Below are 11,953 nucleotides of genomic sequence, written 5' to 3'. Positions count from 1 at the left end.
ACTATTCTTTCAAAACTATGAATAAAGTCCTTTTCAAATATACCATTTTTAAAATTTAATTTAATCATATATTTCAAAGTTGAAAAACTTTGACTAAAAAGAGTTCATATTAATAGAACAAAAGGGTATCAAACATGAAGAGCTGTGATACATTGGAGAAAAGAAAATCACAAAAATGATGGCATGAACATAGTAATAAGATCCTCATCATGGATCCCAAATACTAGCATAGGGAACATATAATTTAGTAGTAATATTCAAGGAAACCTAGCTAGTGGAACGATCTGAATGAAGTATGAAATACACTATGCATGTTATTTCATGTGACATTCCATCGATCTCTTTGACTCCAAATAAATTTTATTGTTTCTTAGCATGCCTTTGGTAAAAGGCTTTTATCCTTCCAAGCCCTTCTTCAAGAGTTGAGATTTCACAAGCAAAAGTTATGCGAATCCAATTCTTCATTCCAAAAGCTATCCCTGTATAATTTGGTGTCAAAAGATGACACAGCAAGCAAGCACAAGAACATGATCACTCAATTCAATTACAGCCTCAATTTACACTATTACTCTACATATATAAATGTAATTAGAAACATAAACTCTTGTTCAAGAAACTAGTTGAGGCATTTTTCATATCTTACCAGCTGGGACAATAATGACTGACTCCTCTTTAGCTAGCTTCTTGCAAAAATCCATGTCATCGTTAATGTCTTCCAACAGGGAAATGTTCAGCTTCACCTGCAACATATGTTATTGGAAGATCTTTTATTTCCATTCTCATACACACAATAATAGGGATTATCTTCTATGTAATCTTTCTTTATTAACTTTTACTTTACTTGTACTCCAAAAAAATTTAAAATCAGAATACTTTCTTTTAGGATATTTACTTTGCTTTCACTCCAAGTAAACCTTATATATATGTCTTCATCTTCTTAATGAAAAGTAGGGTTTTCTGATTCTATTCATTTGAGATATTTTATTTTTCATGATATCAGAGTAGATTACGAAACTTTGATTTTTTTAATGGTTGGAGATGATGCAAACAATGACAAAGACAAGAGTAGTGAAGAATTGGTGGCAAATACGAGTGCTAATCAAAGCAAAGCCATTGATACCACTTCTCCATACTACTTGCATTCATCTGATCATCACAGTCTAATTTTTGTGACGCACCCTCTTCTTGAAAGTGAAGATAATTATTTTACATGAAGACGTAGCTTTATGAATGCACTTTATTCCAAAAACAAAGCAAGTTTTGTAGATGGAACGATAAACAATAAAATGTTGATTCCTTGAATTTACAGTCATGGATATAGTTTAATGCAGTAGTTCTTTCACGGCTTACAAATGCACTTGCTAAAAAGCTTTAAGACAGTGCTACTCATGTTGAAACTATGAGAGAAATATGGAAAGATTTGAAGAAAGATTTATTCAAAGAGTAACCTCGAGAGTCTACGAGTTGAAGCGCACCATAACCTTTTTACAATAAGAGAAATCTTTGATCTTGTGTTATTATAGTAAATTAAAAACCATTTGGGGTGAGTTACAAGGTCTCAATGCTGTCCCATCATGTAAATGTGGATGTACCTATGGTGGGGAGAAAAGAATGCAATCCACGCATGAAGAAGAAAAGGTTTTTGATTTCTTGATGAAGAATATTCAACTATACGATCACAAATATTGAGTGTTGATCCATTACCAAATCTTGAAAGAGCTTACGCCATTGTAACACAAGAAGAGAAGCAACGTTCAGTCACTACAACTCATGCACCCATCCTTGAAGCTACTACCTTGTTAACTAAGGAAAATGAATTACAACAAAAGAAGAACGATGATGGGAGCCATGGTCAATTTCCATCATGCATCCACTATGGGAGGTAAAACCATAATAAAGAGAATTGTTACAAGGTGATTGGTTATCCATCAAATTGGCACAAATTTGGAAAGAAGAGAGGTAACAAATTAGTGGTGATTAATCGCGTGCCCATGGAAATCAATGGGATGGCGGCGCTGCAACAAACATGTCTTCTAAAGTTGCTTTTGCCGTCACCGTGGATGAAGTTGGATAGCCAATCCCAGGTTTAACTTCTGCTTAGCATCAATAGTTACTAGCTCTACTAGGTAATCATGGAATATCAACATGTAACCCATTCGCAAATATGGCAACCTCTAGTTTTTTTGGTAAGAAAAACAATGAATGGGTCGTTGATACAAGAGCCACAAATCATATAACCCATAATTTAACCCTTTTATCAAATGTGAAATCAACCCACTATACCACTAATACAAATCCCTAATGGTGAAACAATAGAGATTCATGCATTGGGCCAAGTCGCTTTTAAAAAAAGATTAATCCTTGAGTGAGTCCTTGGGTTCTTGATTCTTACCTTAATGTATTGTCTATTAGTAAATTGACACGTGATTTACATTGTACAGTAACTTTTTAGTCAGATTTTTTTGTAATTCAAGACTTACCCTCGAGGAAGCCGATTAAAGTGGGTAGAGAATAGAATGGTCTTTATTACTTGGAGCCGATGAGAGGGGAGAAGGCATTGATAACCAACAATTCCATTAATGCAAGCTTATGGCATCGATGCCTAAGGCATTACTAGTAAATCGTATTCCTTTAGTTCCTATTTTATCTATTTCTTTTGATTGCAATAAGCCTTTATTTTGTGATGTTTGTTGTAAGGCAAAACAATGGTGATTATCTTTTCCCATCAATACAAATAAAAATATGCATGCTTTTGACTTAGTACATTGTGATATTTGGGGCCCGTACAAAACAAAATCATTCTCTGGATCTCACTATTTCCTAACTATAATGGATAATTTCAGTCGAGCAACATGGGTCTTCTTCATGAAATACAAGTCAGAAACCAAAGTGTACCTAATTACAATTTTTCAATTGAGTTTATACATAATTTAAATTGCGAGTTAAAATTCTATGGACAGACAATGGCTTAAAGTTTACTCATGATGATTTAATGACTCATTATTATGATCAAGGGATGGAACGTCAATCTAGCTGTGCAGACACACCACAATAAAATGGAATTGTTGAGCGAAAGCATAGGCATCTTTTAAAAGTTGCACGAACATTGCGATTTCAAACACATTTTCCTATTTCATTTTAGGGTGACTGTGTTCTTACTTTCGCATACTTGATCAACTGTATGCCGCTCTTTGTTTTACAAAATAAAACTCTATATGAGGTTTTACTAGAAAAGAGTCTAACATATGATCATTTGAAAAGCTTTGGATGTCTTTGTTATAGGCATAAAAATAAAAAAACACGTGACAAGTTTGCCCCATATGTTAAACTGGGTGTTTTTGCTAGGTATCCTAATGGGCAAAAGAGATACAGAATTTATGATCTTAAAAGTAAAAAGATTTATGTTTTGCGAAATGTTCATTTTTTGGAAGAAATATTTCCATTTGCAAATTCCTTAGCAACAAAAATTGTATAGCCACTTAATTTGGGTCAAACTACCACATTGGATAATTCATTCAGCCATGTGGTGCCCAATGTCACTGAACTTGGGCTTAATGAGTCATCTACAGGCATCAACCCATTTACTAGTCTAATAGGCTCTATGTCTCATAACAATACACTTGTAATAGACAAACCCACATCGCCAACAGTTACACATGGGTCTACTATGATTGGGTCCACTTCCTTCACCGATACACATGAATCCTTTTCACCTGTTAGTGTTGAGTTTGAGTCAGTCAGATCCGAGTTGTCAACCACAGTAGCCTCCTCATCTAACCCAATTGATTCTAGCTTGGTCAATGAGTTAGAAAATATTATTTTAGAAACTTTCATTATTTTCGACAAGTAGCAAGTTTCATGCTCTTTGTCTGGTTATAATTATGATTTACCCCCCTCTCTCACTCTTCCAAGTATCACGCTGCTTTCATCTATTCCTTCGACCAACTCAACAGTACGTCCTCTTTCACAATTTATTTTTTATTCTAAATTTTCTCCCAATCACACTACCTTTTTAGCAGCCATCTCATCCACTGATGAGTCAAAATCATTTTTTAAGTAGTCAAACATGCGCATTAAAAGGAACCATGACAAAGGAAATTTCTGTTTTGGAAGCAAATAATACTTGGACTTTGCAACCTTTACTCCCTAGTAAATGATTTATCAATTCAAAATGGGTTTACAAAGTTAAATATCAACCAAAAGAAGTATTAAGCACTACAAGGCACGTCTTGTTGCTAAAAGTTACACTCAAATTGAGGATGTTGATTTTCATGAGACATTTTCTCTCGTTGCCAAATTAGTCACCGTATGTTGTTTCCTAGCACTTGCTTCGATTAAGCATTGGGAATTACATCAACTAGACGTGAACAATGCCTTTTTACATGGCAACTTGGAAGAAGAAGTGTATATGAAGATTTTACAAGGGTTTGCTAAACAAGGGGAGTAATGGGTTTGTCGTTTACAAAAATCTATATATGAACTTTGTCAAGCATCTCAAAATTAGTATCACAAATTTACCACTTCTCTTCTTGCCATCGATTTTCAACAATCAAACACAGATCACTCTTTGGTCATCTTCTCTCGTAGTGAAGGATCTTTTATTGCAGTTCTCATATATGTTGATGATGTTATCATCATAGAAACAGATTTTGATCACATTTATAAGCTAAAACATTATTTGGATGCAAAATTTCACATTAAGAATCTTGGCCAACTTAAGTACTTTCTTGGAATTGAAGTGGTACATTCTCCAATAGGTATTGCATTAAGCCAATGCAAGTATGTACTTAATATCTTATCCAAGAGAGGTCTCACAAGCTACAAGCCAACCAACTTTCCCATAAAGCAATAGCACAAGGCTTCACTCGACTTTGGTGAGATCTGTGTTGATCTCGGGCAATATCATTGACTAGTAGGTCGTTTACTTTATCTCACCATCACTCGTCTAGATGTTACCTATGTAGTGCATATTCTTATCCAATTATGTATGCCTCACGACAACCACATCTTGATGCTGTTTATAGGGTGTTACATTATCTCAAAGGAACCTCAAGACAAGGTATCTTACTTCTTTTAGATGGTTCATTGTCTTTGCAAGCATATTGTGATGCAGAATGGGTAGGATGTCTAATGACACGTAATTCCACTGCTAGCTATATTATCTTTCTTGGGTCTTCTCCCATATCATGGCAATCTAAGAAACAAACAGTGATTTTTTGTTCTTTTACTAAGGTTGAATATCGAGCCATGGCCACCACTGCTAGTGAGATTGTTTGGCTATTACGGCTCTTACGAGATCTTGGAGTGACACACACTGTATTGGTTCCCTTGTTTCGTGACAACCAAGCTGCTATTCACATCGCAGCAAATCTGGTCGTCCACGAACGAACAAAGCACATAGAAATGGATTGCCATTTCATCCGACAGCACATTCAATCACAAACTATTGTTACTCGGCCTATTTCTTCACAAAACCAATTGGCAGATATATTCACTAAAGCACTCGGGTATGATTAGTTCCATAAATTGTTAGTCAAGTTGGGCATTTCTACCCCTCATGCTCCAACTTAGGGGGAGTATTGGAGGATCTTTTATTTCCATTCTCATACACACAATTATAAGGATTATTTTCTATGTAATCTTTTTTTAGTAACTTTTACTTTACTTGTACTCCAAAGAAGTTAAAGATTAGAATATTTTCTTTTATGATATTTACTTTGCTTGCACCCAAAATTAACCTTGTATACATATGTCTTTATCTTATTAATGAAAAGTAGGGTTTTCTAATTTTATTCTTTTGAGATATTTTATTTTTCATATATTAACAGCTAGTAACATATTCTTCATGTTCTGCACACAAAATATAAAGAAGATTGATAGCCTCACCATTACAAACATGGACCCTTCTGGTTTCTTTGCACAACTTAGGCAAGGTACCTCCTTAATTCCATTATAGCATACCTCTGCAGCCTCTCTTAGGGTAACAATGATTTTCGAAAAGAAATCATCCTTTGTATTCTCCAAGATGTGGGGAACTGCTCCCTAAAGCATAAAACAAAATTATATATATTCAAGAGGAAAAGAAAGAGAATTAAGAATGACAATGATAAAGCCTTATGTTCAATGTCAAACTTAAAAGATCCGTTCCAAGATAAACAGTCAAGCAGATAAAAGTGCACTTGCATTTGCCACACCAAGTGATTAGCATTTAGACAAAGGACTCTTTAGTACGACAACTTCATTGAATTGACTTAAATTTGTTCTAGCTCTTTTAAAGGTAATATCTTTTTCACAGACAGAGCTATTTTGAATCACAAACCTGAATGAAGGTTGCAGGATTAGTAGTGATATTGAGATAGTCTGTAATTGAGTCCACAATCTGAAAATAGTGCAAAAAGAACCATGCATTATTCTATAAGTTTGCTGTTTAGATACTTGAATTATGAAAGAAATTACAATTAAAAGATATATTTCAACTGTCAAGCCAGAGAGATGGTCAGAATTCAGAAAAAGGCAAAAAAAAAAAAAAAGAATGGCTCACCCCTGACTTTCGAAGGATGCCCTTAGGATCACTAGTCACAAGCCAACCAAGTCGCCAGCCAGGAACGATCCATCTCTTTGATATAGACCCAAGAGTGAGGACTGGCACAATTGATCCAAACACTGCCATTGGAGCAAAGGGAGTGCTCCCAAATGTAAGATGACCATAAACTTCATCAGCAATTACCAGAATTCCAAGCTTTCTTGCTGTCTCTGCAACCTTACAATCAAGATATCAACAATTCCTATTGTCAACATCAAAAAGTATTGAACCACTAATTCTGAAAAAAACTCTAAACAATAAACATCAGGGAAAAGATAATGAAACAAAAGCTTTTAGACTTTAGATCCTTACCCTTTTCAAATGTTCATAACTGTAGACAGTTCCACAAGGATTGCCAGGGTTTATAATAACCATGGCAACAGTCTTCTCATCCGCAAGAGCTTCAACGGCATCAAGGTCAACCTCCCAACCCTTATCAGGAAGAAGATTAAAATGACGGACTTGAAGATGGTTATGTGCAGCACGAGATTCATAGAAGGTGAAGCCTGGTCTTGGGAGTAAAATGTTGGTACTAGGGCGGGCAATGGCTGCCAATGCAACTTCAATTGCTTGTACACATCCACTTGCAAGATAAATATCATCCGGAGATAACTTGTATGGCAGGTCAAGATTGAGATAATCTGCAATAGCCCTGTTATAATCTTAAAATTGAGTGAGGAATTCGTTACAGATTGTGTCAGAAGACATACTAGCTGTATATAATTTCAAAGAATAAATAGAAGGTGCATAACCATTATACGAGTATATTTACCTTCTGGCAGATGGAACTCCAAGAGGAGGTGCATAACCATTATACTTGGCTGAATGGAGGGCATCAACTATGGCATCTTCCGCTATTGTGGAAGTCCTAAAGCATGGAAATTGTGAGGGATCGCCATTGCCAAGGGGAATGATGGGTCTCGGATCATCTTTTCTGAGATTTCCAATTACCAGTTCCAGAACAGCTCGTAGACTGATTGCTGACGCCGGGTTCAGCCCTTTGCTTCCTTGGAAACGCCATTGCTTTGAGCCATTTTCCATCTTTTTGCTTGTTAGTGTTTGAAAATTGAGTAGTGGTGTGCAGTCTGCATTATGCAGAAGTGACACGATAGCCAGATATGAAGCAGCACTACCGACGAAAGAAAACAGAAGGAACAGACAATAACATTATTTGGACAACAGCCTTTTTTTTCCTTCTTTTCACAAAAGGAGGGTAGCACGTCCTTTTCCATCTTTTACAAAGAAACAGTGCAATTTGATCACAAGAGCCAGTGGTTATGGATTTAAAAAGGTAAATACAAATATTAGACTCATAAATAGGTAATTAGGTATATCTTCTCTTTTGAGTGGAAAAAATAAAAATAAAACAGGAGTCAGACTTGAACTGACTCAAGTCCGTCAGGTCCAATGCTTCCTAGCCCATGAAATTTGGATTCAAAGCCCAACTTGACTCATATATTTTTTGGTCAAACGACCAAACTGTACTTTTTAATTTTATTAAATTTAGTTTATTTATTTAAAATTAAAGTAATTTAATTTTTTTATTTTAAAAATTATATCAATTTAGTCCTTTTTCCTAACGATATCTAATTTTATCATTAAAAGATGACGTCACCAATAACGTCATTACTGACGTGTTACATTTTGAGGATGTGGCTTTTTGAGATGTTGTGGCATACCAAGCGGCATTAAGTGGTGACATGGCATTACCACTTGGCACTGTATGATGACATGATAGTGTTGACATGGCACTGACATGATAACATGTCAGTGTCACATGGTAGATTAGAAAATTTTTAAAACAAAAAATTCTACCACGTTATAAGGACTAAATTAAACAAAAATATATAATACATGGACTAAATTGAATAAAATTGAGATATTAAGGGATTAAATTAAATAAAATATTTAAAAAATATAGATCTTTAAGTAAATTATTGATATGCTTATTAATAAATTAAATATTTAAATGTAAAAAATTTATGGTGTTAAAAAATATATATAAATTTTTTTTACTTGATTATTTAATTCTAGAATATGTAAAGTAATTTATCTTTTTTTATGAAAATAAGTTTAAATTCTCCTTCTATAAAAAAGATTTTGAAAAAATTTCATATCTAAAGTCAAATTTAGATTAATAAATTACATTATATTAAAATAAAATAATATAAAATGACTAAATATATTAATTTAATTACAACTTTCACAATTTACAAATACAAATTCTTTTAAAATTATTCAACTCTTACCCAATTTACCTTTTATTTAAATTTACTCAAATTAACAAAATATGTTGATTTAGTTAAAACTTTCACAATTTACAAGTACACATTCTTTTGAAATTATTCAACTCTTACCTAATTTATCTTTTATTTAAATTTACTCAAAATTTCTTATAGAACGATTTTATTTAAATTCAAATACCACAATCAAATTATGCTAAATTTAAATTTAAATTATTAAGTTGAATCCACAAAAAAATTATTAATAAAATAAAATGGTACAAATATTTATAGTTATATTTATCTTCATCAACTATAAATGTAGTTTTTAATCTAGAAAATTTCAACTTAAAAAATATAACTTTAAATATTAAAAAAATAAATAAATAATTCAAAGAGTGGAGCTCAAATTCTATGGTTGTAATAGAAGGTTTGTCATGTCCAAATTAAGCAAATTAGAACAAAAAATTATTTTTATAATCATCGCTAACTCCATATATCCGTTTTTCATTTTTTTAAAAGGAAAAACTAAATCAACATATTTTGCGAATATGACTTTAGCTCAAATTAAAACTAAGTTAAATAAATTTATTTAGTCATTTATTATCTTATTTAACGTAATACAAGTTATTCACCTAAATTTAACTTCAGATATAAATTTTTTTTAGAATTTCTTTTATAAAAAGAGAATTTAAACTTAATTTTTATAAAAAAGATAAATTAATTTACATGTTTTAGAATCAAATAATCAAATAAGAAAATATTTATATATTTTTTTTAACATGATAAATCTTTTACACTTAAATATTTGGCTTATTAATAAGCATATCAATAATATACTTAAAAATTTATATTTTTTAATTTTTTTCAATTTAGTCTCTCAACATCTAAATTTTGTTCACTTTAGTCCTTGTATTATATATTTTTGTTTAATTTAGTCCCCATAACGTGATAAATTTTTTTTAAAAAAAAAATTTGATCTGTCACGTGGCACTAACATGTCAATGTCATATCAGCATTACTATGTCATCGTATAATGCCATGTGGTATTGCCACATCATCACTCTGTGTCACATAGTATGTCACATCATCATCTCAATGCCACATCATCAAAATGTTATATGTCAGTGATGATGTCAACACTGACATCATCCTTTAATGGTAAAATTAAATGTCATTACGGGGAGTAATTAAATTGACACAATTCTCCAAATCAAATCACTAAATTGCTTTGATTTTGAATACAGTGATTAAATTGAACAAAATTAAAAAGTACAAGAATTGGATAGGTCTTTTGACTTATATTTTTAGCCCATTTTATGTTACTCATTTAATTTCTAATTATGTTTTTTTAATTATGAATTTATTTAAGACACAATAATTTAGAAGTAAGAAAAGTGATAAAATTAAAAGTCTTAGTTGAATAAATCGAACAAAAACATTGCAAGTGGCAATTTTTTTAAAATTTTTCTAAGTAAAAATAGTTATAGGGTCTTACCAAAATTAATGGGGAATCTTAAAAATTATTTTGTAAAGAAGAGTATTTCAAAATAATTATAAAAAAGTCATGTACAAAATAAAATAAATGTGTAATAAATAAAATTGTAAATAATTTACTAATTGCATCATGAAATTCATTTTGAACCACCATAGGCATTCAAATTAAATTATGCAAGTAAATAAACATCAACCAATGATGGAATTTTTTTAAAAAATTGTAAGTGATAATTTTCTTGAAAATTTCCAAGTGAGGAGAATTTTAAATTATACCAAAAGTACTATTGAATAATTTAAAAAATTTTCCAATATCAAGGGTTTTCATTTATCTTAAGACAAATAAAAAAAAGTAATACAAAATGATAAAAAAAAGAATAAAAGATTTAATTCAAATATTTTTTTATAAAATATCAAATTAATCTGACAATGAGTCTTTTCAAGGAAATAAATAATTTCTTAAATAATCTTGACATAAGTAGATTATTCTTAATTTTTGCCAAAAGTGTTTGGAAGACTTAGGAAACGTTTTCATTTTATTAACAACAGGTAAAAAAAACATCATAAAAAAATAGATTCGCCTAGGTGGTCAATCGCACTTAAACAAAAAAGATTGATAGCAACTCCTTTTAAGTCAAACTGTTGAGTTCTAGGACTCACCGTATTATGACAAAAAGAAATTGCCTTATTAATTGGAAATGTTCCTCAATTGCAATGGAGGTTGCTACATACCCTAAGTGCTTAGGATGGTCAACGAAAAGTTATCTTGTCAGATTTATTTGTAAGTTTAGTTTTAATTTTCATATATATTTTCTTAAAATATTAGGCAACTGGAAGAATTTTCTATTTTGCTACCTAAAAGTGAACTTGGTAAACCAAGTGATTGATATTCCTTCGATATTTTCACACCCTAAAAATTAGTATCAATGCAAATTTGCACGTAATATATGATATTTTATCTTATGATTTGTTAATCATGTTAGCATGTTAATATATATAAATAAATATGATCTCTGTTTTGGCCTTTGGAATACAATCTCGATTTTGGTTTTGGAATATGATTTTTATGCAATGTATGCATATACTTTTTTTTGAATACAAAGATAACATATTTAGTCTGAAACGGATGTGTTTTTGATGTACATGAGATGTGTTTCAGAAAAATGAATATATTATTTTGTCAAATTAGGTAATCTAAAAATATGTTTTGTTTTTTCTCCTAGTATAGCTATGCTCTGACCTTGCCAATGGAGGTTAAATGTTGGTCATGTCGAAATGTATTTTGTGATTAGATATCGATCTCTAAATTGCATCATCGATTACAAAATAGTAATATTTGTGATATCTATTCAATGCATCAAATAGTTGCTTTTGATATACTTTTGACCTATGTCACTAGAATTAATTGTGGTTTTGATTTTGACATATACCACTAGGGTTAATTATGGTTTTATTGCTAACCTATGCTACAGGAGTTAAGTGTGGTTGTAACATGTTATAGGAGATCAATAAAATTTAAAATCAGTGTGAAATTATATTTTGTTTTATTATCCAAAAGTTTCAAAAAAATCTTAGCTTTGTTATTCAAAACAAAATTTTATTGGCTTCTGTTATTTGAAAATGAAGTTTTGAAATATATGGTTCTGAATGAGAT

The 11,953-nt window shown here is 31.5% G+C and overlaps 1 protein-coding gene and 1 non-coding gene across 2 annotated transcripts; both read right to left on the bottom strand.

Moving 5' to 3' along the window:
* Nucleotides 1–88: 88 nt before the first annotated feature.
* LOC110410334 (nicotianamine aminotransferase 1-like) lies at nucleotides 89–7,755 on the bottom strand. The gene is made up of 7 exons (XM_021419979.2): nucleotides 7,356–7,755; nucleotides 6,896–7,235; nucleotides 6,542–6,760; nucleotides 6,320–6,379; nucleotides 5,887–6,042; nucleotides 644–740; nucleotides 89–479 (listed from the first exon to the last, which is right to left on the bottom strand). The coding sequence occupies exons 1-7, from the start codon at nucleotides 7,622–7,624 to the stop codon at nucleotides 361–363; spliced, it is 1,260 nt and encodes a 419-aa protein (XP_021275654.1). The 5' UTR covers nucleotides 7,625–7,755; the 3' UTR covers nucleotides 89–360.
* Nucleotides 7,756–9,205: 1,450 nt separating this feature from the next.
* LOC149527776 (small nucleolar RNA snoR8a) lies at nucleotides 9,206–9,298 on the bottom strand. The gene has a single exon (XR_016352306.1). It is a non-coding gene; the product is annotated as a small nucleolar RNA snoR8a (small nucleolar RNA).
* Nucleotides 9,299–11,953: the final 2,655 nt, after the last annotated feature.

The sequence above is a fragment of the Theobroma umbraticum genome, unplaced genomic scaffold (genome assembly GCF_002168275.2).
Source record: "Theobroma umbraticum cultivar Fairchild unplaced genomic scaffold, ASM216827v3 scaffold_30.0, whole genome shotgun sequence".
NCBI lineage: Eukaryota > Viridiplantae > Streptophyta > Magnoliopsida > Malvales > Malvaceae > Theobroma > Theobroma umbraticum.
Note: the sequence above shows the minus strand (reverse complement) of the source record. Positions and strands in the feature narration are given on the sequence as shown.